The sequence below is a fragment of the Loxodonta africana genome, unplaced genomic scaffold (genome assembly GCF_030014295.1).
Source record: "Loxodonta africana isolate mLoxAfr1 unplaced genomic scaffold, mLoxAfr1.hap2 scaffold_85, whole genome shotgun sequence".
Classification (NCBI taxonomy): Eukaryota; Metazoa; Chordata; class Mammalia; order Proboscidea; family Elephantidae; genus Loxodonta; species Loxodonta africana.
In genome coordinates this window covers 580,601-608,043 of record NW_026975592.1, presented here as the reverse complement: position 1 = coordinate 608,043, position 27,443 = coordinate 580,601, and the positions used below count along the sequence as shown (strand labels likewise).

Here is a 27,443-nt window from a genome sequence, read left to right as displayed (position 1 = left end):
AAGCTACAAGAAATACTAAAGGAAATTGTCTGGTCAGAAAATCAATAATATCAGATACCAACACAACACAAGGTCACAGAACAGAACATCCAGATAACAACTCAAATAGGGAAATCACAAAAACAAATTAAGATTAACTTTAAAAAGAAAAAAATGCTCGAAACAGGGAATCATTGAAGTCATTATGTAAAAGATCAAGATAATCATAAAGAGGAAATAAATACAGGAGGCATAGATCTTCCATATGGAGAGGAAAACAAGGTGATATAGGACGATACAAGTTAGGTTTTTACTTAGAAAAATAGGGGCAAATATTAAGGTAACCACAAAGAGGTCTAACAATTCCATAATTCAAAATAAAAACCAAGAAAAACATAACAACTCGGGCAAACATAAATTCAACTACTATGAAAATGAGGAACACACAATTTACAAAGAAAAATGTTTCAGCAGAAAAAAGTAAGTGGAAAAATGAAGTTGTCAACAACACACATAAAAAGGCAACGAAATGACAGCACTAAACTCATAGTTATCTATAATTACACTGAATGTAAATGGACTAAATGCACCAATAAAGAGACAGAGAGTCTCAGACTGGATAAAGAAACATGATCCTTCTATATGCTGCCTACAAGAGACACACCTTAGACTTAGAGACACAAACAAACTAAAACTCAAAGGATCGGAAAAAAATATATCAAGCAAACAACAATCAAAAAAGAGCCAGAGGGGCAATATTAATTTCTGACAAAATAGACTTTAAAGTTAAATCCACCACAAAGGATAAAGAAGGACATTACATAATGATTAAAGGGACAATTGACCAGGAAGATATAACCATATTAAATATTTATGCACCCAGTGAAAGGGCTGCAAGATATATAAAACAAACTTCAACAGAACTGAAAAGTGAGATAGACACCTCCAGAATTATAGTAGGAGACTTCAACACACCCCTTTCGGAGAAGGATACGACTTCCAGTAAGAAGCTCAATAGAGACACGGAAAATCTAATTGCTACAATCAACCAATTTGACATCATGGACTTATACAGAACCCTCCACCCAACAGCTACAGAGTATACTTTTTTTCTAGTGCACATGGAACATTCTCTAGAATAGATCACATATTAGGTCATAAAACAAAACTTTACATGATCCAAAACATCGAAATATTACAAAGCATCTTCTCGGACCACAAGACCATAAAACTGGAAGTCAATAACCGAAAAATTAGGAAAAAGAAAGCAAATACTTGGAAACTGAACAAGACCCTGCTCAAAAAAGACTGGGTTATAGAAGACATTAAGGAGGGAATAAAGAAATTCATAGAATGCAACGAAAATGAAAACACTTCCTATCAAAACCTCTGGGACACAGCAAAAGCAGTGCTCAGAGGTCAATTTATATCAATAAATGCACACATACATAAAGAAGAAAGAGCCCAAATCAGAGAACTGTCCCTACAACTTGAACAAATAGAAAGTGAACAACAAAAGAATCCATCAGGCACCAGAAGAAAACAAATAATAAAAATTAGTGCTGAACTAAATGAATTAGAGAACAGAAAAACAATTGAAAGAATTAACAAAGCCAAAAGCTGCTTCTTTGAAAAAATTAACAAAATTGATAAACCATTCACCAGGCTGACTAAAGAAATACAGGAAAGGAAACAAATAAACCGAATAAGAAATGAGATAGGGAATATCACAATAGAACCAATTGAAATTAAAAGAATCATATCAGATTATTATGAAAAATTGTACTCTAACACATTTGCAAACCTAGAAGAAATGGATGAATTCCTAGAAAAACACTACCTACCTAAACTAACACAATCAGAAGTAGAACAACTAAATAGACCCATAACAAAAAAAGAGATTGAAAAGGTAATCAAAAAACTCCCAACAAAAAAAAGCCCTGGCCCAGACGGCTTCACTGCAGAGTTCTACCAAACTTTCAGAGAGGAGTTAACACCACTACTGCTAAAGGTATTTCAAAGCATAGAAAAGGATGGAACACTACCTAACTCATTCTATGAAGCCAGCATATCCCTGATACCAAAACCAGGTAAAGACACCACAAACAAAAAAAAAAAAATGCAGACCTACATCCCTCATGAACATAGATGCAAAAATCCTCAACAAAATTCCAACCAATAGAATTCAACAACATATCAAAAAAATAATCCACCACGACCAAGTGGGATTTATACCAGGTATGCAAGTTTGGTTCAATATTAGAAAAACCATTAATGTAATCCACCATATAGTTAAAACAAAAGACAAAAAACACATGATTTTATCAATTGGTGCAGAAAAGGCATTTGACAAAGTCCAAAACTCATTCATGATAAAAACTCTCAGCAAAATAGTAATTGAAGGAAAATTCCTCAACATAATAAAGGGCATTTTTTTTTTTTTATACAAAGCCAGCACCAACATCATTCTAAATGGAGAGAGCCTGAAAGCATTTCCCTTGAGAACGGGAACCAGACAAGAATGCCCTTTATCACCGCTCTTATTCAACATTGTGCTAGAAGTCCTAGCCAGAGCAATTAGGCTAGACAAAGAAGTAAAGGGCATCCAGATTGGCAAGGAAGAAGTAAAATTATCTCTATTTGCAGATAACATGATCTTATATACAGAAAACCCTAAGGAATCCTCCAGAAAACTACTGAAACTAATAGAAAAGTTTTGACAGAGTTTCAGGTTACAAGATAAACATACAAAAATCACTTGGGTTCCTCTACATCAACAAAAAAAAAAACATCGAAGTGGAAATCACCAAATCAATACCATTCACAGTAGCCCCCAAGAAGATAAAATACTTAGGAATAAATCTTACCAATGATGTAAAAGACCTATACAAAGAAAACTACAAAGTACTAGTGCAAGAAACTAAAAGGGACCTACATAAGTGGAAAAACATACCTTGCTCACGGATAGGAGACTTAAAACAGTAAAAATGTCTATTCTACCAAAAGCCATCTATATATACAATGCACTTCCGATCCAAATTGCGACATTTTTTTTATTAACTTTTATTGAGCTTCAAGTGAATGTTTACAATTCAAGTCAGTCTGTCACTTATAAGTTTACATACATCTTACTCCGTACTCCCACTTGCTCTCCCCCTAATGAGTCAGCCCTTCCAATCTCTCCTTTCGTGACATTTTTCCCAGCTTCCCATTCGCTCTATCCTCCCATCCCCCCTCCAGAGAGGAGATGCCAACACAGTCTCAAGTGTCCACCTGATATAATTAGCTCACTCTTCATCAGCATCTCTCTCCCACCCACTGTCCAGTCCCTTCCTTGTCTGATGAATTGTCTTCGGGAATGTTTACCGTCCTGCGCCAACAGAAGGTTTGGGGACTATGGCCGCCGGGATTCCTCTAGTCTCAGTCAGACCATTAAGTCTGGTCTTTTTATGAGAATTTGGGGTCTGCATCCCACTGATCTCCTGCTCCCTCAGGGGTTCTCTGTTGTGCTCCCTGTCAGGGCAGTCATCGATTGTGGCTGGGCACCAACTAGTTATTCTGGTCTCAGGATGATATAGGTCTCTGGTTCATGTGGCCCTGTCTCTTGGGCTCCTAGTTGTCGTGTGACCTTGGTGCTCTTCATTCTCCTTTGCTCCAGGTGGGTTGAGACCAATTGATGCATCTTAGATGGCCCCTTGTTAGCATTTAAGACCCCAGATGCCATATTTCAAAGTGGGATGCAGAATGTTTTCATAATAGAATTATTTTGCCAATTGACTTAGAAGTCCCCTTAAACCCTGGTCCCCAGACCCCAGCCCTTGCTCCGCTGACTTTTGAAGCATTCATTTTATCCCGGTAACTTCTTTGCTTTTGGTCCAGTTCAATTGAGCTCACCTTTCGTGTATTGAGTGTTGTCCTTCCCTTCACCTAAAGCAGTTCTTAAAAAAAAAAAAAAAATCTACTAATTAATCAATAAAAAACCCTCTCCCTCCCTTCCTCCCTCCCCACCTTGTAACCACAAAAGTATGTGTTCTCAGTTTTTACTGTTTCTCAAGATCTTATACTAGTGGTCTTAAACAATATTTGTCCTTTTGCATCTGACTAATTTCGCACAGCATAATGCCTTCCAGGTTCCTCCATGTTATGAAATGTTTCACAGATTCGTCACTGTTCTTTATCGATGCGTAGTATTTCATTGTGTGAATATACCACAATTTATTTAACCATTCATCCATTGATGGACACCTTGGTTGCTTCCAGCTTTTTGCTATTGTAAACAGTGCTGCAATAAACATGGGTGTGCACATATCTGTTTGTGTGAAGGCTCTTGTTTCCCTAGGGTATATTCCGAGGAATGGGATTTCTGGGTTGTATGGTAGTTCTATTTCTAAATGTTTAAGATAACTCCAGATACATTTCCAAAGTGGTTGTACCATTTTATTTTCCCACGAGCAGTGTATAAGAGCTCCAATCTCTCCGCAGCCTCTCCAACATTTATTATTTTGTGTTTTTTGGATTAATGCCAGCCTTGTTGGAGTGAGATGGAATCTCATCGTAGTTTTAATTTGCATTTCTCTAATGGCTAATGATCAAGAGCATTTTCTCATGTATCTGTTAGCTGCCTGAATATCTTCTTTAGTGAAGTGTGTGTTCATATCCTTTGCCCACTTCTTGGTTGGGTTATTTGTCTTTTCGTGGTTGAGTTTTGACAGAATCATGTAGATTTTAGAGATCCGGGGCTGGTCAGAGATGTCATAGCTGAAAACTTTTTCCCAGTCTGTAGGTGGTCTTTTTATTCTTTTGGTGAAGTCTTTAGATGAGCATAGGTGTTTCATTTTTAGGAGCTCCCAGTTATCGGGTTTCTCTTTGTCATTTTTGGTAATGTTTTGTATTCTGTTTATGCCTTGTATTAGGGCTCCTAAGGTTGTCCCTATTTTTTCTTCCATGATCTTTATTGTTTTAGTCTTTATGTTCAGGTCTTTGATCCACTTGGAGTTAGTTTTTGTTCATGGTGTGAGGTATGGGTCCTGTTTCATTTTTTTGCAAATGGATATCCAGTTATGCCAGCACCATTTGTTAAAAAGACTATCTTTTCCCCAATTAACTGTCACTGGTCTTTTGTCAAATATCAGCTGCTCATATGTGGATGGATTTATATCTGGGTTCTCAATTCTGTTCCATTGGTCTATGTGTCTGTTTTTGTACCAGTACCAGGCTGTTTTGACTACTGTGGCTGTATAATAGGTTCTGAAGTCAGGTAAGGTGAGGCCTCCCACTTTCTTCTTCTTTTTCAGTAATGCTTTGCTTATCCGACACTTCTTTCCCTTCCGTATGAAGTTGGTGATTTGTTTCTCTATCACCTTAAAAAATGACATTGGAATTTGGATCGGAAGTGCATTGTATGTATAGATGGCTTTTGGCAGAATAGACATTTTTACTATGTTAAGTCTTCCTATCCATGAGCAAGGTATGTTTTTCCACTTAAGTATGTCCTTTTGAATTTCTTGTAGTAGAGCTTTGTAGTTTTCTTTGTATAGGTCTTTTACATCAATGGTAAGATTTATTCCTAAGTATTTTATCTTCTTGGGGGCTGCTGTGAATGGTATTGATTTGGTTATTTCCTCTTCGGTGTTCTTTTTGTTGATGTAGAGGAATCCAAGTGATTTTTGTATGTTTATTTTATAACCTGAGACTCTGCCAAACTCTTCTATTAGTTTCAGTAGTTTTCTGGAGGATTCCTTAGGGTTTTCTGTGTATAAGATCATGTCATCTGCAAATAGAGATAATTTTACTTCCTCCTTGCCAATCCGGATGCCTTTTATTTCTTTGTCTAGCCTAATTGCCCTGGCTACGACTTTAGCACGATTGCAATGACATTTTTAATGTGATGGAAAAAGAAATCACCAACTTCATATGGAAGGGAAAGAAGCCCTGGATAAGTAAAGCATTACTGAAAAAGAAGAAGAAAGTGGGAGGCCCCACTCTACCTGATTTTAGAGCATATTATAGAGCCACAGTAGTCAAAACTGCCTGATACTGGTACTACAACAGACACATAGACCAATGGAACAGAATTGAGAACCCAGATATAAATCCATCCACGTATGAGCAGCTGATATTTGACAAAGGCCCAGTGTCAGTTAATTGGGGAAAGAATAGTCTTTTTAACAAATGGTGCTGGCATAACTGGATATCCATTTGCAAAAAAATGAAACAGGACCCATACCTCACACCATGAACAAAAACTAACTCCAAGTGGATCAAAGAGTAAAAAGATAAAGATCATGGAAGAAAAAATAGGGACAACGTTAGGAGCCCTAATACAAGGCATAAACAGAATACAAAACCTTACTAAAAATGAAGAAGAGAAACCAGATAACTGGGAGCTCCCAAAAATCAAACACCTATGCTCATCTAAAGACTTCACCAAAAGAATAAAAAGACCACCTACAGATTGGGAAAAAATTTTCAGCTATGACATCTCTGACCAGCGCCTGATCTCTAAAATCTATATGATTTTGTTAAAACTCAACCACAAAAAGACAAACAACCCAATTAAAAATTGGGCAAAGGATATGAACACGCTCTTCACTAAAGAAGATATTCAGGCAGCTAACAGATACATGAGAAAATGCTCTCGATCATTAGTCACTAGAGAAATGCAAATTAAAACTACGATGAGATTCCATCTCACTCCAACAAGGCTGGCATTAATCCAAAAAACACAAAATAATAAATGTTGGAGAGGCTGCAGAGATTGGAGCTCTTATACACTGGTGGTGGGAATGTAAAATGGTACAACCACTTTGGAAATCCATCTGGCGTTTTCTTAAAAAGTTAGAAATAGAACTACCATACAACCCAGAAATCCCACTCCTCGGAATATACCATAGAGATACAAGAGCCTTCATACAAACAGATATATGCACACCCATGTTTATTGCAGCTCTGTTTACAATAGCAAAAAGCTGGAAGCAACCAAGGTACCCATCAACAGATGAATGGATAAATAAATTATGGTATATTCACACAATGGAATACTACGCATCGATAAAGAACTGTGATGAATCTGTGAAACATTCCATAACATGGAGGAACCTGGAAGGCATTATGCTGAGTGAAATTAGTCAGATGCAAAAGGACAAATATTGTATGAGACCACTATTATAAGATCTTGAGAAATAGTTTAAACTGAGAACATGTTCTTTTGTGGTTACGAGAAGAGGGAGGAAGGGAGGGTGGGAGAGGGTTATTTACTGAATAGATAGTAGATAAGAACTACTTTAGGTGAAGGCAAGGACAATAGTACAGGGAAGGTCAGCTCAAATGGACTGGACCAAAAGCAAAGAAGTTTCCTCGATAATCTGTTTGCTTCGAAGGTCAGTGGAGCAACGGCGAGGGTTTGGGGACTGTGGCTTCAGGGGACATCTAAGTCAATTGGCAAAATAAATTCTATTAAGAAAACATTCTGCATCCAACTTTGAAGTGTGGCGTCTGGGGTCTTAAATGCTAACAAGTGGCCATCTAACATGCATCGATTGGTCTCAACCCACCTGGAGCAAAGGAGAATGAAGAACTCCAAGGTCACAAGATAATTATGAGCCCAAGAGAGAGAAAGGGCCACATGAACCAGAGACTTACATCATCCTGAGACCAGAAGAGCTAGATGGTGCCCAGCCACAACGGATGACTGCCCTGACAGGGAGCACAACAGAGAATCCCTGAGGGAGCAGGAGAACAGTGGGATGCAGACCCCAATTATCATAAAAAGATCAGACTTAACGGTCTGACTGAGACTAGAAGAATCCCGGCGGTGATGGTCCCCAAACCCTCTGTTGTCCCAGCTATAGGAACCATTCCCGAAGACAACTCATCAGACATGGAAGGGACTGGATAATGGGTTGGAGAGAGATGGTGATGAGGAGTGAGCTACTTGTATCAGGTGGACACTTGAGACTGTGTTGGCATCTCCTCTCTGAAGAGAAGATGGGAGGGTAGAGAGGGTTAGAAACTGGCAAAATTGTCACAAAAGGATAGACTGCAGGGGCTGAGTCATTAGGGGGAGAGTAAATGGGAGTATGTAGTAAGGTGTATATATGTTCATATGAGAGAGAGTGACTTGATTTGTAAACTTTCACATAAAGCACAATAAGAATTATTTAAAAAAATACTATGAGGCAGTTCTACTCTGTCCCGATCGCTATCAGTCAGAATCAATTCGAGGGTAATTTTTTTTTTTACTATAAACACAAATACAAAAAGTAGGTGGCTTTAAAGAAATTTGTTTTCTCATTGTTCCGAAAGCTAAAAGTCCGAATCAGAGTCTCAAGTGTGTCAACTCCTTCCTTGTCAGTAGCCCTGGGCCTTCCTGTTTTCCTTGACGTTCTTTGGCTTGGGAAGGATCCCCATATTGTTTGCGTGTGTGTGTGTGTGTGTGTATATTCTGGTCTTTTAATAAGTAAGACATGATTAGGTTTAAGATCCACCCTACACCAGTATGGCTTCATTAGCATAACAAAAGAAAACTGCAATATACAAGTGCAAGGGTTACAATTTCAACACATATGTCGCAGGGGGCACAATTCAATCCATAACACTGTTTAAAAAAAAAAGTGTACCCAGAGATTTTAATGTAAGCAGATTCTGAAGCTCTACTCTGTGATATGTTGTTGTTGTTATTATTAGGCCCCACTGAGTCCGGTTCCAACTCATAGCCACCATAAGTACAACAGAACTAAACATTGCCTGATCCTGTAGCATCCTCACAATCATTGCTATATTTGAATCCATTGTTGCAGCCACTGTGTCAATCCATCTCATCCAGTGTCTTCCTCTTTTTCTCTGACCTTCTATCTTACCAAGCATAATGTCCTCCAGGGACTGGTCCCTACTGAAAGACATGCCCAAAGTACATGAGACAAAGTCTTGCCATCCTCCCTCCCAAGAAGCACCCTGTCTGTACTTCTTCCAAGAAAGACTTGCTCATTCTTTTGGCAATCCATGGTACATTCAAAATTCTGAACCAACGCCATAATTTAAAGGCATCAACTCTTCTTCAGTTTTCCTTATTCATTGTAGAGCTTTCACATGCATATGAGGTGATTGAAAATATTATGACTTGGGTCAGGCACATCTTAGTCCTCAGAGTGACATCTTTAATTTTCAACACTTGAAAGAATTCTTTTGGAGCAGATTTGCCCAATGTAATACTTTATTTCTTGACTGCTGCTTCCATGGGCATTGATTGAAGATCCAAGTAAAATGAAATCCTTGACAACTTCAATCTTGTCTCCATTTTTCATGATGTTGCTTATTGGTTTAGTTGTGAAGATTATTTTCTTTATGTTGAGGTGCAATCCATACTGAAGGGCGTAGTCTTTGATTTTCATCAGTACGTGTTTCAAGTTCTCTTTGCTTTCAGCAAGCAAGGTTGTATCATCTGCATATCTTAAGTCATTAATGAGTCTTCCACCAATCCAGATACCACATTCTTCTTCATATAGTCCAGTTTCTCAGATTATTTGCTCAGCATACAGATTGAATAAGTATGGTGAAAGAATATAGCCCTGATGCATATCTGTCCTAATTTTAAAGCACTCAATATCCCCTTGTTCTGTTCAAAAGACTGCCTCTTGGTCTATTTACAGGTTCCTCAAGAGCATAGCTAAGTGTTCTGAAATTTTTATTCTTTGCAATATTATCCATAATTTGTTATGATTCACACACTCAAATTCCTTTGCATAGTCAATAAAATACTGGTAAACATCTTCTGGTATTTCTGCTTTCAGCCAAGATCGATCTGACATCAGCAATGATGTCCTCTTTTGAATTCAGCTTGAATTTCTTGCAGTTCCCTGGGGACATACTGCTATAACCATTTTTGAACTGTCTGTGATATGAGTGACTTTAAATACATATTTCAACTACTGGAGGAGGCCAATTAGTCTAAAAAAAATGTACTAAATAGGGTTAAACAACTTTTCTGTCCAAAAAATCAGTCACAATACACAAAACCAACTATATGATACCTTATTATCCTTGCTTCATTACAGTGCAAATTAATTAAATTCATTTATTATGAATTTATCCTCATCTATGAACATATGCCATGGAAATTTAATTAATTTAACCACATCACTTATTTTTTTGTTAGATTAACTATCCTAAAAATCTGAATTTTTTATTTTAAAACCTCACTGTCTTGGACTAAAATAAATAAGTTCAATTAGGTCAGATTTTTATGTTCCAGAAAGGTACCATACTTCACAAACAAGAATTTGAAAAAAAAAACAAAAATTGTTGTCTACCAAAGTAACTTAACACAGTATGAGTCCATATATAGGGGATTAAACCTATGAAACTTTCTTTATGTCTAAGGACTATAATATATTCCACTTATATAAAGAATAATTTAAATATAAGTTGAAAAATAAATAGGCTAAAGAATCCAAGGAGAATGATAAAGAATGAGATCACTGATAGTGAAAATGTTCCTTTGTTCTGTGAAATAATGAATATCATGTTCTGAATGAGGGCTACAGCCCTCTTCCAACTAAGGTCACTTTTTTTACTCCAAAGTTTCCTCAATGCATTTTCCATTCCTGAGTTTCTCAGGGTATAGATAGATTAAAGGGCTCAACATAGGGGTTATGAAAGCTAAAACCATAGTCATGAATATATCAACCCAAAAGGTAGATTTGGGCCTTGCATAAGGAAGATACAGAGAATAAAGAATAAAGAATAAAATGACCACCATGATATGGGATGGACAGATGTTTTCCTTCAAGGAGTGTAAGATACCCCATAGAACATTAGTAGGATGAAGAAGATTGCAGTGAAAATTGGCCCTCCATTGGCTATCATACAAAGTCCAACGACGAAGTATTCTTGCAAGCAAGTTTCAGTAAGGGATACACAGTACACACAAAGTTGGCAATGACTTTGGGGCCACAGAAAGGGAACAGATAAATAAAGAGAAATTGAACCAGAGAGTGTACAAAGCCCCCAACTGAGGCTACCAATAGCATGAGAACGAACACACATCCACCAATTCATGGTCACCAAATAATGAAAAGGTTTACAGACGGCCACATAATGAGTCATAGGCCATCACCACCAGAAGAATAACTTCATCAGCAAATAAATGATTTATAAAGACTTGTGCCATGCAAGCGTGGAAGGAAATGGTCTTTTTCTCATAGATCTTGTGTATGCTCATTTTGGGAGTAACAGAAGTAGAAAATACAGTATATATAAATAATAAAAAGGTGAGAAAAAAATATATATGGGGGAACCTAGGGATTGGCTGGCCATGATTGTCACCATGATGAGCAGATTGTCCACTACCTTCACAGTGTAGATGCGTAAGAATGTAACAAGTGAAACTTTTTGCCCCTCAGGATACTGAATGAGTTCTAGGGGTAAAAACTGAGTCACAATGTTTCTATTTTCCATGCATTCTTTTGAAGATGTTGAACTCAGGTGTCAGAGCCTGGAAACAAAAGGGCCAATAATAAATTTGAGAAGATCACAAACTTTATGCCAAAAATTTCGTGCCCTGCTCAACGATGTTTCCTCCCCAGAGTCTTGCACACAACATCTCCTTAGAAAATGGATGCTTGGAATCTTCTCTCACAGTAATTTCCCCATTCATTTTCATGCGTTTTTTGCTTCACCCTCAATGATGTTTGAAATCCCGGTAGCGTAGTGGTTAAGAGCTATGGCTGCTAACCAGAAATGTTTGGCAGTTCGAATCCATCAGGAGCTCCTTGGAAACCCCATGGGGCAGTTCTTCTCTGTTCTATGGGGTCGGTATGAGTTAGATTCGACTCGACGACAACAGTTTTTTTTTTTTTTTTTTTTTTGGTTTTCAACAACAATACTTTGGTTTTAAAACTGTGTTTGATGTGTGTGTGGCTACATCTGTGACATGACCTAATGAAAATAAGAAACCTTTCTCCACAATGCCTTTCAAAATATTGAATTTAACATTATATATATCGTTTATCTCATTTTATGAGCTCTATATTAAAACCTGCATTATGCAGATTGCACAATCTTGCTTGCTGAAAGTGAAGAGGACTTGAAACACTTACTGATGGAGATTAAAGGCCACAGCCTTCAGTATGGATTGCACCTCAACATAAAGAAAGGAAAAGCCTTACAACAGGACCAATAAGCAACATCATGATAAATGGAGAAAAGATTGAAGTTGTGAAGAATTTACAGGGTTGCATCCATTACTGAAACATCTCAATTGGTATTCCGTCAATTTCTGAAGCCTTGTTTTTCACCAATGCCTTCAGCACAGCTTAGATTTTCTTCCTTCAGTACCATCAGTTCTTGATTATATGCTACCTGTTGAAATGGTTGAACTTCGACTAATTATTTTGGTGCAGTGACTGTGTTTTCCTTTTGTCTTCTTTTCTCAATAATTTATTTTATTTTGTTGTTGTGTTTGATAACATACACAGCAGAATATACACCAATTCAACAATTTCTACAAGTACAATTCAGTTACATTGATTATATTCCTTGAGTCGTGCAACCATACTCATCTTCCTTTTGTGAGTTGTTCCTCCACAATTAACATAAACTCATTATCCCCTAAGGTAGGCCATAATCTTTACAGGAGCAGATTGCCAGGTCTTTCCCCTGCAGAGCCTGTGGATGGGTTCTAACCATCAACCTGCCATTTAGCAGCCTAGTGCTTACATGTTGCAGTACGAGGGCTCCTTCTTTAGTAAGGAGTAATAAACCAAAACCAAAACAAAAACATTGCCATCAAGTCAATTCCAACTCATAGTGACCCCATAAGACAGAGTAGAACTGCCCTGTAGTGTTTTCAAGGCTATAACCTTTACAGAAGCAGACTGCTACATCTTTCTCCTGTCCATTCATCTTCTTTTGAGGCTTCCTCAAAATTTTGAGCTTGGTATGTTTGGAAACACTAGTGGCCACAGAAGAAATGTGTCTACTAATGAACACACTCATTGTTTCATTACATTTACATGGAATTTGAGGCTCCTATGCTGAGGAAAGAGGCAGGAAGAATAGATTACTGATGCCATGTTTAGCTACAAAAATAAAATATTCAGTAGACTAAAACTGGATGATAAAAATTCAAAATACTGAAACCTTTAGAAGACAATATGAAATATTTTCCTGTCCCTATAATAGAGGATAGAGCCCTGGTGGTACAGTAGTTAAGAGTTAGGCTGCTATCCAAAAGCTCGGCCATTCAAATCCACCAGCTGCTCCTCGGAAACCATATGGGGCAGTTCTACTCTCTCCTATAGGTCTCTATGAGTCAGAATCGACTTGACAGCAACGAGTTTTGGTTTTAGAAGAGCTAACCAAACAACACATAAAGACTGAGAAATTTAACTACATTAAGAAGTTACTATTTTTCAAATGAAATCTTAAAAGCGTAAAAGAAAAACCACAAACAGGGAAAACATTTTTTAATATCTATAAACGAAAAATAAAAAATTAGTACACAAGGTACATACATAATTTAGTAATGGAAAAACAATCCAGTAGAAAAACTGACAAAAGACATAGATATACATCTCATAGAAGAGGGGAAAAGTGATGTCTAATAAACATAGGAAAATATACTCAACTTCAATAGAAATAAGAAATGCAAATTAAAACCACAGTGAAATCACAGTTTTATACCCATCGAATGACCAAAATATCAAGCATCTACAACATCTGGTGTTGGTAAGTATATAGAGTAGTGAAACTGTTCAACTGTGCTGGCAGGAATATAACTGATGATAGCACTTAAGGAAAAAATTGCAACCAGCTTTAAAAGTGAACGTGTAAATACCCTATTTAACACAAAATAATTTCTTTTAGAATGTCCACAGTGACACTGCATATGATAACAAAAACTCGAAATGATCCGTATGAACACTGGCTAGAGAATCGTACATAACCTGTGGCATATTCGAACAATGAAATCATATGCAGCAGGAAAAACATAATCAAATCTTAGAAAGTTAACATTGAGTGACAAAAGTTAAGATTCAGAAAACTATGGGCAACATAAAGTAATTTTGTAAAAAGTAAGGAATAAGAAAGTCTAAACAATACACTTTAAGGATACATGCATATATAGTTAAACTATTTTTAACTGTGATTAAAAAATTAGGATTGGGATTACTTCTGAGGAGAGGGGGAGGAATGGCATCAGAGAAGTGTAATCAGGGAGTTTCAATGATATCAGTAATATTCTAGGTAGGTGGCTACAAATTTATAAATAATTGCATATGTTGTTGGATATACCTGAAAAATTGCACACTAAAACTTAAAAATAAGAAAAGTTCTAAAATCTGTCCTTTAGTTAGAAAAGTAAACACTTGTTTAGCATAGATAATGTTCCATAATTACACTGAGAACATTCTTTCTGCTTTCTGGCTTTGGAATGTTCCTGCTTGGGCTGTAGACTGAGAAGAACTTATTTTTTTGCATAAGAAGCAAAATTTTCTTTTTGCCAAAACAAATCATGACTAAGCCTACATGTAAAAAGAGTTTACATTTAAAGTTTACACTACAATTTTTAGGGAACATGCTGCTTATGCCAAATAACATGTTACTTTATATATTTTCAAGTTCGAGACAAAATCGGAAGCTCTACCTACTCATTTCAGAATCGTAAAAAAATGCACATGATAACTAGTGAGGAAAATATAAAATATGTTTATAACTTAGATTAATGTGATTTTCAAATCCAGGGTGAAATAGTATCTTTCCTCTAATCAAGAACTAGAATGAGTTTTCTTCATCAACCACATCCCATCTATCAAAATTGCTAGCTAATGGTGTCTCAAACCAAACATAATATCACGTCCCTCTTAAATATATAGAATTGCAAATGCATAGACATTGCCCAGAGAAACAGAAGTAATCTTAAACACAAAATGCATAGTGGAGCTAAAAAAAAAAAAAGAAAGAAAGAAGCTGTTGTGCTAATAGAATAATGAACAGTAAAATTTTAAAATCACACTCTTGGCCTCAAAAATTTGCTCTAAGGATTAGTCAAATTGTTTTCTCATGAATTTGGATGATAGAAAATTTTCAGAAAGTAACTTGATTTATGTTTTTTTTTTTAAAGAGGGAAAAACAGAAGAATTTCTTCTAAGTCCTGTTTCGGCGTATACTGAGAAAAATAAAATTACAATATAAGCTTGGTTTTATTTTTATTTATAACAGGAAAAAACCCTGTGCCTTTTATCTGGCCTCCAGAATGTCTCTATTTGTTAGGTTAATTCTAACCTGGAAAAATAATTTATTCAACTTTTTTTTATGCCTTTGCATCAATAAAGAGTAGGATTCCTAGAGGACCCGTTGAATTGACTTAATCATTCGTTGTGATAATAAACTGCCTATTTGTTACTTTAAAGATTTAGCAAATATATTTTCAGTGTGGACACATTCTTATTCTACTTTTGGTTAACTTTCTACCCCAGATTTTTTCCATAGCATTTTTCATCTCAGAATTTCTCAAGGTGTAAACCAGAGGATTCAACATGGGAGTGATAACTGTAAAAACCACAGTCATAGATTTATCAATGGCAAAGTTGGAAACAGGTCTAACATACATGAAAATACAAGGCACAAAAAAGAGGACAACCACTGTGATGTGGGAGCTGCAGGTAGACAGGGCTTTGTGCCTCCTTTCCTGATTGAGAGTCTTCAGGGAGCTTAGAATGACCCCATAGGAGATTAGCAGAAGGATAAAAATTACCATACAGATGGCTCCACCATTGGCAACAACAGTGAGACCTATAAAATAGGTGTCAGTACAAGCAAGTTCCAATAATGGGTACATGTCACAGATGAAGTGATCCATGACATTGGGGCCACAGAATGGGAGGCTGTACACAAAGAGAAGTTGAACCACAGAGTGTAAAAAAACTCCAACCCAGGCCACCACCAGCAACAGAATGCAAACCTGTAGATTCATGATGGTCAAGTACTGCAGTGGCTTACAGATGGCCACATAGCAGTCATAGGCCATTACCACCAGAAGAAAGACCTCAGCACCACCAAATAAGTGTCCTATAAAGAGCTGGCCCATGCAAGCTGAGAAGGAAATTGCCCTTTTATCATAGAGTAAGTCTACAATTATTTTAGGGGAATTGGCAGTGGAATAAACAGCATCCATGAGTGACAGATAGGCAAAGAAGAAGTACATGGGGGAGTCCAGGGAGGGGCTAACAATAACAGTCATGAAAATGAGCAGGTTACCCACCACTGTCACAATGTAGATGAGCAAAAACATGACAAATAATGCTTTTTGGCCCTCAGGATCCTGAGTGAGTCCCAGGAGGACAAATTCTGTTACATTGTTACTGTGTCCCATTTACTCTTCTCCAAGACCTGTTTCAGAGATGAGAGCTCAGGAGAATAAGACCTGTAATAAAATCATGAACACCACTATGAAAGGGTCCATTGTGTCATGGAGCACTTCTTCACTATTCTACGGTGGCTTATCCATAATAAACATTTAGAAATATCTACTGAGTTTCTCTTCCAAAGATCCCAATATGTCTTCCCTTAACAAATCTACTTCTTCTCAGATGACCGGATTGGGCCTATGAATAATAGGTTCTATCTCTAAATCATAGTGGATCTTCTACAGAGAAGATCAGTCCAAGGCCTAACAAACTTTCATTCATTTAATATCCTTTTTTAAAACATGACAGTGCTTGGTACAGAGGTCAGCAATGACAAAGAGGGAAAGGATTTCTGCTCTCAAGAAACTTATCCTCTGGTGGTGAAGATAAACTCTAAATGAATTCACATATGGTCAGTACTTAGAGTTGGTAATATTTGTCGTGAGTACATTTACAATATGATCTATACAGCACCAAAAATAACCCCTTTTCAGGAATATCTCACTAAGTATTACAACATTCTACTATTAGAAGTTCGGTCTTTCCTGTCTCAAAGGTTGTCCAGTCTTTATGAATCTTTAAATCTGGAAAGCTGGACTTCGAAGTGTATCAGGCAACTACAAAATTATTTAGCACATTATTCCCTGTAGCAATTACTTGGACATAGATTGTCTTTCTCTTCTTAACTTTCACAATGCTTTCCATTTCCTCTGTGCTTATCCCACAACTCTTAACACAAATCTCTACCCTATTAACATAGAGCCAGTACTTTTAGTTGGTAGCATTTGTGGTGAGTACCCTTACAGTATGATCTGTATTTTCAGAAAACATTTTTGAACTGAAGTTAACTGACACATAACAAACACCAACTAGTACATTAGCAGCCAGTATTTTCAAATCAATTGGGGATGAGCTGGGTAGCCGTGGGGAAGAAAATAGACACTGCAAAGAGTGGTAGAGGGCAACGGAACAGGGTTTTATACATAATGCTTCTTAGGCACTAGGAGTGGTCAAAATTAGAACTTCAATGCCCAGATTCCCAAAAGGAACATGCTCAAAGGGAGAGTCCAAACTCAGTATAAGAAGGTATGAGGTTTAGTCATTTTCTAAATTTAGTCACAAGTCTGTCTCAATTTACTCATTGGAAAATAAAAGGATTAAACTAGAAGATCTCAGACTCCTTCCCAATCCGACTATCTGTGATACTATCAGTGAAACTCCGACTTATTTTATTCTGCTGAATATTTCTATTTATGTATTTAAACAACAGTCTCCAAGTTTATCACTGTTACTTTAAAAATGCTAGCCGGTGTTATGATTTGATCATTACAGTGACCAAATAACGGTTAAGATTCCTCATTCAGTGTGTACCTATTTCAGGCCAGAATAACCTTGGAGATCCCAGTAGCGTTCTACTGGGAACCTAATAAAGAATCAATAAACAAGAGCTTTTATTATCGTTCTTGAGCGTTTCACAATGGGCATTGGATCAGAATAAATCATCTGGACCTTTGCCAATTTAGTAATAAGTGTATTACTTAGAATAATATATATATTTAACTCACAAACACTCATTTTTGGACATGGTATAAAACTGTACTTTGTAAGAATTACCTATTTTGCTGTATATGTGTAGTAATATCTACATGTCATGGTAAGTATATTGATGAAAGTTAAGCAGAAAAAAAAGAAAAAATTGTACCCATGCATCAGATGGATACCTAAAGACTAGAATATGAAAGAAAAGAAGAATCAAATCAGGAAGAGAGAAATTATATTTAAGAAATTAATATATACAAATAATAAGGATATTAATATGTTGAGTATAGTATTCTTAAGAAATCTTCTTCAGAAAGATTTCTTCTAGTGAAAGAGTGCTGGAAGGCCAACCTCTGAGGCTTCCTGAACTTACTCGGGAGGCTTCCTGGAAAGCCATTACAAATAAACACAAAGCCCATCCTAGAAAACAAAGAAAAGCAAATGAAAGGAAAGGAAGGGGAAAAGGGAGCAGAGAGGAAAAGATAAAAGAGGAGAGAAGATGGGAGGAAAGGAGGAGAGGAGAGAAAGGAAGGGAAGGAAAAGAAAATTGAAAAGGAAAAAAAAAAAAGAACATTGATTCCTCAGAGTCCCTAGCTCTTCTGGTTAAAGACAAACTCAAATAAGACAGAATAGTACATATATAGATACAAACAGAAACTTTAGGACTATTCATTTTTGGAGAAAATTGCTGAATTACTAAACCTCAAATGTAGACAAGCTGATTTCATTTATAGTGATTTGGTTGGAGGGAGAGAACATGTGCAGAAGAATTTTGAGCTGTCTTTTAGACAGCAGCTGTAATGAGCACTCTATATGTCCAAGTGATTCAGGAGTTCTATCATTTTTGAAGCTGTAGATTGATAAAGGCACAACTTTTATAAATAATGGTAAAGATAGTTTACATCTAATAATTTTTAACTACATATTTGCTGCAAAGTCTAGTGCCCTTAATCTTATTAATAATCAATGTTGGATTCCACTGAAATAAATATTTCATTGGCCAGCTAAATTATTTCCATGTAAAAAAAAAATGAGTACATAAAGTATCTGCTATAGTTTCAGTCCTCAAATATTTGATACTATGAACACAAAAAGAATTACTAGACTTTCAACTTAAACCACTAAGTTAACACCTTTCTAGAAAAAAAATCATTTAGCTTATTTTTATAAGGGCATGGCTTTTTAAAAATAGAAATTAAAATACCATTGTAACAAAAGTAACTTCTATAGTATATTACGATTATGGTTTTATAACTGTAAGTGGCAGTAAACAAGGTGCTTCCTGATTGCCGGTTTCTTTTGTATAAATACTAATAATGTTGTTGTCATAATTTTCAAAATTTCACACATAAAAGCACATATGAAGCTTCCAGACATACCAGGCATTTGTTCTTTACACCCTGATATGCTTGATAAAATACATAGTTTTAAATTCTCTAGTTCAAATACAGAAACTTGGCCGTGCAGCGGTTAAGAGCTTGGCTATTAACCAAAAGGTCAACAGTTTGAATCCACCAGCAGCTCCCTGGAAACCCTATGGGGTAGTTGGAATTCCCTGGACTCAATGGCAATGAGATAGTTTTTTTTTATTTAGTTCAAATATATCTATAAATCTATAGATAAATCTATATTAACATATCAAGTATCCTATGAACCAAGATTATAAAATCTACTGACTTCCTTGTAATGCATAACATGCTTCTTCTGTAATTTGGCAAATGAACAGTAAACATCTATCAGGCTAAAATGCTTAAGCCAAATAGACTATGTAAAAAAAAAAACGTAGTTCTGGTTAATTTCTGTGTTTCTCTTGCTTAATTGTACAAATTCAGAATTAATCTAGTGACATATATTTAAGACATTAGCTATTATTTCAATATATCATGTAAAATTTTAATGCATATCCTCTTTCAGATGTTTCAAAAACTCACCTCTTGGGTCTTGTCCTTGGTCCTGAAAATCAGGGCTTCTTTCATTGAGAGTAATTGTAGATACCTTATGTATTTATCTGAAATCACAGAACACATGACAATGTATACTGAGCAGTGAGTCCAGAAATAGTTCCAAGTGGTTACACTTTTCATACTTCCACACAATCTGCCCATCATACCTTTTTTTTGCAGGTAAGTGAGGAAGTATATATGTATCCAAACTGGATGCCTGGAATATGAAGGCATTTAAAAATAATGTCAATTTCTACAGTACAAAGATAAACAGTTGAATGTTCGCACCTGTTGGAAAAATGTGTTTGAAGAACAACGAAGATGCTATGTTTGTATGACTATGTAAAAACGGGGTAAATTAATGGAAATTAACCTGGCCAGACCTGGTATATAATGACAGAAAAAAAAAAAAAAAAAAAAACACTGAAATCAGTTATTTGAATTTTTCTCTTTTTAATCAATTGCAATGGATCAACAAAAGCACTTTACTTTGATTGAGGATTTAGGGTAATACTCATGTCCCTAACCATTAATTCTGTACCTAATACGGCAAATGCTGGGATTTAACTTCCCAGAACAGCCAATGGCAGAGCTTTCTCATAGAAAGGAGCAGAACTATTCAGCAATTTAGCCATTCAAAAAGCATATCCAAAGACCATTTCTTTCCTCATTAGAAGGATGTCCCTACCTCTCTCCAATCTCACTCTAGAAAATTATGACCTTCCAGAAATTCCTACAAGCAATGAAAAATAAGTATCAACAGAAAATATAACATGAAACCATCTACAGGACTAGATGGCAATTAGAGAGTCTCCACCCTGGACAGGAGTTTTAATTTTCAGAAATTTCTTGAATCATTCTATCAGGAAATAATGCTTCCATTTATATGCGCAGACATAGTGTGTGGCTTTTTACATCATCACTATTTCAAATGAAAGACAATGCAAGTTCATTATAAATTAGTTTGTTAGAATATTTGGAACAAATTCAAATGAAGTTACCTCTCCTGGACAATTTTCTTCCCTAGACAATCCCTAGAGGAAAAAAGATTTAGGTCTTGCCAAGAAAAAGTGGCAGATAATCAAGTAATGAGAAGTGTCTGTAATGTGAAGAGAAAATTCTAAAATAAAGTGAATAATAAATTATGAGTTTATATTAGTAAATCTTTAGCTAAGGCAGATAAAGTTTATTCCAAAACGAATGGAGAACAAGCAGCAGATTCTCTTGCCTAACCGTATTCCTAGCAGAGGAAGGCCTTACTCTGATTGTTAGAGCTTCTATACCCAATAAACCCTATAGCTCAGAGGCAGAGAACATTGGGACTAAGTAAGTTACTGATATTTACCTCCCAATTTTGAAAAGGCAGATAATCACAGCTCTTCAGTTCTGGACTGGAGTAGATGTTGTTGACCTAAGCGTGAATCTAGATCAGCTGGAACCATACTGATCTATTTCTGAAACACAATCAGCAATTGCTTTTATCAGTAGTAACAACACGAAGATTTAACTCCTGATCCAAGAGGATGTGTCTTCACTTAATCACTTTATTCTCAGTTGTATCAAAACTCAACTTGACTAAGACTTCAAACTGGAACCCTGAATTTGAGTAACCTAAAATTTTATTTGAATGCATTGCTCCTTTACACAAAATTGATACATGTTACCAACTAACTTTGAAGCTTACCGCATAAACCACCGCATAAACCACCACATAAACCCTGAAGTTCATAGTTATGATGGCCAAATAAATATCTTTATAGCTCAAAAACGTTTTAGTTGAGTTTTCTGTTATTTGCAACCAGAAGCATCCTGTTTGAAACACCCTGAATTTAGGTTAGTTTATGTTTATGTTTATGAGTGTGTTTTCTGAGCAGTAACACTTGATTTTAATTTTTACAACATTAGAATCTGTCATATTATCAACAGTTCATTACTCTTTCCAAATTTAAATTCAATTTCCATATTGTTCTGCTTCCAAATGAACTTTTAGAATTAGAGAAATTTTAGGCATAGTTACACGTGGAAAGACGTGAAATATGTATTTTCATTTTTCCTCGAGGATTTACTTAGTATACTGTCACAATTTTGTGAGATAAAATTCAGACATGGCCATACTTAAAGTAAGTTAATTCATTACATTCTTCTGGCAGTCCACAGCATGCTAAATATCCTTTGCTAATACCACAATTTAGATGTATCAATTCTTCTTTTGTCTTCTTTTTCTTTGTACAGCTTTTGCTTTAGAAATCCATAGTCTTAGTGCTCAGATAACTTTGGAAATGTCTGTTATATGAACATATGCAGATGGGGACACTGGCAGAACCCTAAAACTGTCACCCATTGTTGAACACTAGGAGCTGGGATTCAAAAATTCCCTGATACAGTGATGAGGTACATGCTATTTGAAAGTGGAAGTCATTGGGCTTTCATAGAGACACAAGAAAATGACATCATGAGTGCCCTTTATGTCATGGATGATGTCAGAGGGTCAGTCACTAAAAGATTGAGCAACATAACAAAACTCCTTAATAAAAACAAAATAGCACATATAGACACACGGTAAACAATGTGGCTCAAGGGAAGTCTATCATATTCATAAGTATAATTTTCAGAACAAAATGGAACTTCTGGCAAGATTCCCATTTCTGTTCTTGAGTGATATGAGTGCAATGCTCACTTCCTGAAAGAAAAACAAAATGCTTTGCTTTCAAAAGACAGTTCTTAAATAGAAGGATGTGGCATAGTGGTCAAAGAGCTCAGCAGCTAACCAAAAAGTCAGCACTTTGAATCCACCAGCTGCTCCTTGGAAACCCTGTGGGGCAGTTCTACTCTGTCCTATAGAGTGGCTATGAGTCAGAATAGCCTCGATGGCAATGGGTTTGGTTTCTTTTGGGGGGAGGGAGGACCAAGTATAAATAACATTAAAAATATTTGATTGGGAGGCAAGGCAAAGATGGCTGACTAGGTAGAACTACTGCAGATCCCTCTTGCAACACAGATGCGAAAAAACAAGTGAACTGATCACATACATGACAATCTACAAACTCTGACCATCAAACACAGAACTAAGGAGTTGATCTGAGTGACAGGCGAGCGAAAAGCCGCCCCTGAAGCAGCGGCGGCTTCTGGAACCAGCCTCCCGTGCCACAGCCTTGAGCCCTCCCCATTCCCTGGTGCCAGAGTGGTGGGTCTGATTGTGACTTACTGAAATGGGGCAAGCACTGGACCCAGCCCTAAACCCTAACTCCCTGGAGTAACCTTGGTAGAGACTCAGCCAGTGCAAGCAGGCTGCACACTGATGTGACTGACAAGAGAACGAGGAATCAAAGGGAAGCAGCGACTATTTTTGCAGCCCGGAATCAGCGTCCCAAGTCAGAAAACCTTAGGGCTGGGCTTTGGACTAAGCGCAGAGGAGCCGAGCATGGCTCCCTGAGACGGCGCAAGCACGGGATGCAGCCCTAGCCCAATGAAGTAACCTTGGCGGAAACCCAGCAAGCCTACGCAGGCTACACAGCAACGTAGCTGACAGAAGGAAAAATCATGGGGAAGCAGTGACTTGTTTTGGAGCCTGGAGTGCAGTGTCCCAGCCAGAAAACCTTGGTGCTGGGCTTTGGACTAGGACAGGAGGAGCTGACAACCCCTTCCTGAGAGGGCACAAGCACGGTACTTAGGCCTGACCCTCAGGGGCAATCTCAACCTAGCCAGTGCACACAGACTACAGACCCCTCTGGAATCTCAGATAAAACAGTCATCACCAAACAAGATAAGTAAATTCGTCTATATTGCACTACTCTCTCCTATCTATCTGATCCCTCCCCTCCCTGCCCCAGGCAGCTTCATTAACATTGGAATTTCCTGTGCCAGGGCCAGGGAGTGAAGTGCTCTGGGTTTTTTTTCCGCCTAACCCATTCTCCTGGCCTGAGAGAAGCAGCAATTAACAACCCAGGAGGGAAATATCCTTCCCTGACTTCCCTAAACTAGAATAAAAAAGCAGAACCAGCTCCAGCCAAGCAAAAGAGGTCCACAGCCTTTGGCTTTCATCCCTACAGGGAACGAGGTGGTTATTATAATGCAAAGGCAATTCTGATAGAGATCTGACTGTAATTGTTTTAGCTGAGCAGTGGAAAGGCAAGTTTTCAAGGTATGATAATTCTCTACCTATTAAACAGAGCCCTCACTGATCCACAGCAGGGAACTGAGGGCTGAAGCTCCACCCATACCACCTAGCCACCTGCTAAAGGGGTCTGAGGATAGTGACGCTTAACAATCTTTAGAGGTACAAGCATTGGGTGCCTAAGGTACAGCTGCAGAGCCCATCCACCAAAGTGCTCTAGGAATAGAGACACACCTACCACACTGGCATGTGGGGGAAGACAGTAAGCATCCTGCCCTCCTTCGAGTGTGACCCCCTGCCACTACTAGAATCTGGTACGTACAACTATCACCACTACTCCTCTAAGTTAATAGGTGACAGCCTACACCACACATTGGTGACCCAAAATCAGGACACCTAAGCTGATTCTATATAAGAAAACTGAATGGACTCATAGGCTTATATATCTGGTAACAGCTCAAACCAGCTGGCAATAGGACATAAGTGATTCAAAGGCTACAAAAATCAAGATAGTGCAATCTAGTAGCCCATCTATGTATATTGAAAGAAAACAAAACAAGAACATAAGACTCAGTGAGCAAATATAAAATTAATTAATACAATATCTTATAAATGGCTCAGAGACAGCAGTCGATATCAAATCACCATGATTGATTCTATAAATCCCCAAATTAAAGAATCAAAATCTTTCTCAAATGAAGATACAGTGCTGGAATTGCCAGATGCAGAATATAACAAACTAATATACAGAAAGCTTCAAGACATCAGAGATGACCTCAGAAATGAAACATGGCAATCTACAGAAAAAGCCAAGGAACACACTGATAAAGCCGTTGAAGAAATCAACTATTTCTCATGATCTTATAATAGTGGCCTTATACAATATTTGTCCTTTTGCAACTGACTCATTTAACTCAGCATAATGCCTTCCAGGTTCCTCCATCTTATGAAATGTTTCACAGATTCGTCACTGTTCTTTATCGATGCATAGTATTCCATTGTGTGAATATACCATAATTTATTTAACCATTCATCCATTGATGGACACCTTGGTTGCTTCCAGCTTTTTGCTCTTGTAAACAGTGCTGCAATAAACATGGGTGTGCATATATCTGTTCGTGTAAAGGCTCTTATTTCTCTAGGATATATTCCGAGGAGTGGGATTTCTGGGTTGTACGGTAGTTCTATTTCTAACTTTTTAAGAAAATGCCAGATAGATTTCCAAAGAGGTTGTACCATTTGACATTCCCACCAGCAGTGTATAAGAGTTCCAGTCTCTCCGCAGCCTCTCCAACATTTATTATTTTGTGTTTTTTGGATTAATGCCAGCCTTGTTGGTGAAGGGAAGGACAATACTCAACACAGGGAAGGTCAGCTCACCTGGACTGGACCAAAAGCGAAGAAGTCTCTGGGATAAACTGAATGCTTTGAAGGTCAGAGGAGCAAGAGCAAGGGTTTGGGGACTATGGCTTAAGGGGACTTCTAAGTCAATTGGCAAAGTAAATTCTATTATGAAAACATTCTGCATCCCACTTTGAAGTGTGGCGTCTGGGGTCTTAAATACGAACAAGCGACCATCTAAGATGCACACATTCTTTTGTGGTTACAAGAGAGGGGAGGGAGTGAGGGAGGGTGGGAAAGGGTTATTTACTGATTAGTTAGTAGATAAGAACTACTTTAGGTGAAGAGAAGGACAACACTCAATACAGGGAGGTCAGCACAACTGGACTGGACCAAAAACAAAGAAGTTTCCTGAATAAACTGAATGCTTCGAAGGTCAGCGGAGCAGGGGCATGGGTTTGGGAACTATAGCTTCAGGGGACATCTAAGTGAATTGACAAAACAAATTCTATTAGGAAAACATTCTGCATCCCACTTTGAAGTGCGGCATCTGGGGTCATAAATGTTAGCAAGTGGCCATCTAAGATGCATCAATGAGTCTTAACCCACCTGAATCAAAGGAGAATGAACACCAAGGTCACAAGGTAATTATGAGCCCAAGAGACAGAAAGGGTTACATGAACTAGAGACTACATCATCCTGAGACCAGAAGAACTAGATGGTGCCCGGCCACAACCGATGACTGCCCTGACAGGGAGCACAACAGAGAACCCCTGAGGGAGCAGGAGAGCAGTGGAATGCAGGCCCCAAATTCTCATAAAATGTCCAGACTTAATGATCTAACTAAGACTAGAAGAATCCTGGTGGTCGTGGTCCTGAAACCTTTTGTTGGCCCAGGTTAGGAACTATTCCCTATGCCAACTCATCAGACATGGATTGGACTGGACAATGGGTTGGAGAGAGATGCTGATGAGGAGTGAGCTACTTGCATCAGGTGGACACTTGAGATTAAGTTGGCATCTCCTGTCTGTAGGGGATATGGGAGAGTAGAGGGGGTTAGAAACGGGCAAAACAGTCATGAAAGGAGAACCTGGAAGGAGGGAGCGGGCTGACTCATTAGGGAGAGAGTAAGTGGGAGTAGGTAGTAAGTTGTGTATTAGTTCACACGTGAGAGACTGACTTGATTTGTAAACTTTCACCTAAAGCACAATAAAAATTATTTTAAAAAATATTTGATTACTGAAATAGTGTATGTTAGTGGCAGAGAAATAAACCAAAAAAAGTGGAAGGAAAGATTGATTTTTTTGTATGTATAAAATGACATATTAACCGACAAAAAATTAAATTGATACTTCAAATAATTAATAATCTATGCTTGCAGAATATTTTACCGATTTGTAGAAAACAGGTTTAGATAGCCTCTCACCACAAAAAAATAATCTAGATGGGTTGAAAACAGGATTATTTTAAAAGTTGTTTACAAAATAAAAAAAGATTAAAATGTATAAAGTCAGTAAAAGGAAATGGAATTCTTCAAGTATATGTAAATGAAAAAATCAAAAAGTAAAAACATTTTAAATACAACATCTGCATATAAAAACAATCATAATTACAATATGAAAAACATGTAAGGTAAACATTTGTAGCAAATATCAAAGAAAATTGGTACATATATTTAATATATAAAAAGTTCATCAAAATTCTTCAGTAAAATTCTGACTCCAATAGACTGAGAATTCAAAAATACAAGTAATTTACAAAGGTTTCTGGGGTCAATTCTACATCCTACATGTTGCACAAGAAAGAGAGGGCACAAAAATAATGAATTTTTCACTATCAAGTAACTTAAAAATCAGTGAACATAAATAGACAATTAATTAGAATTTTTATCTCACCACTTGATACAACTACGTAAATTTGAAAATTGACTAAAGAGCCAAAAGTGGAGGATTTAGTTATGCTAACTCAGGCCAATGAAATGTTTGATATTATTGGATGAACAATGTTATGCTTAGGAAGGGTTGAGATGGTTTAAGAAGTAGCCATGTAATAATACTGGAGATAAATACCAGGATACAAAGCCATGCATGCAGTGTGCTTTACCAGTGAAATGGACCGAAT

General features: G+C 37.2%; 1 protein-coding gene across 1 annotated transcript; it reads right to left on the bottom strand.

Annotated features, from left to right (window-relative positions):
- Positions 1-14,996: 14,996 nt before the first annotated feature.
- LOC135230184 (olfactory receptor 4A16-like) lies at positions 14,997-17,324 on the bottom strand. Its single transcript, XM_064279144.1, has one exon. The coding sequence runs from the start codon at positions 16,349-16,351 to the stop codon at positions 15,407-15,409; it is 945 nt and encodes a 314-aa protein (XP_064135214.1). The 5' UTR covers positions 16,352-17,324; the 3' UTR covers positions 14,997-15,406.
- Positions 17,325-27,443: the final 10,119 nt, after the last annotated feature.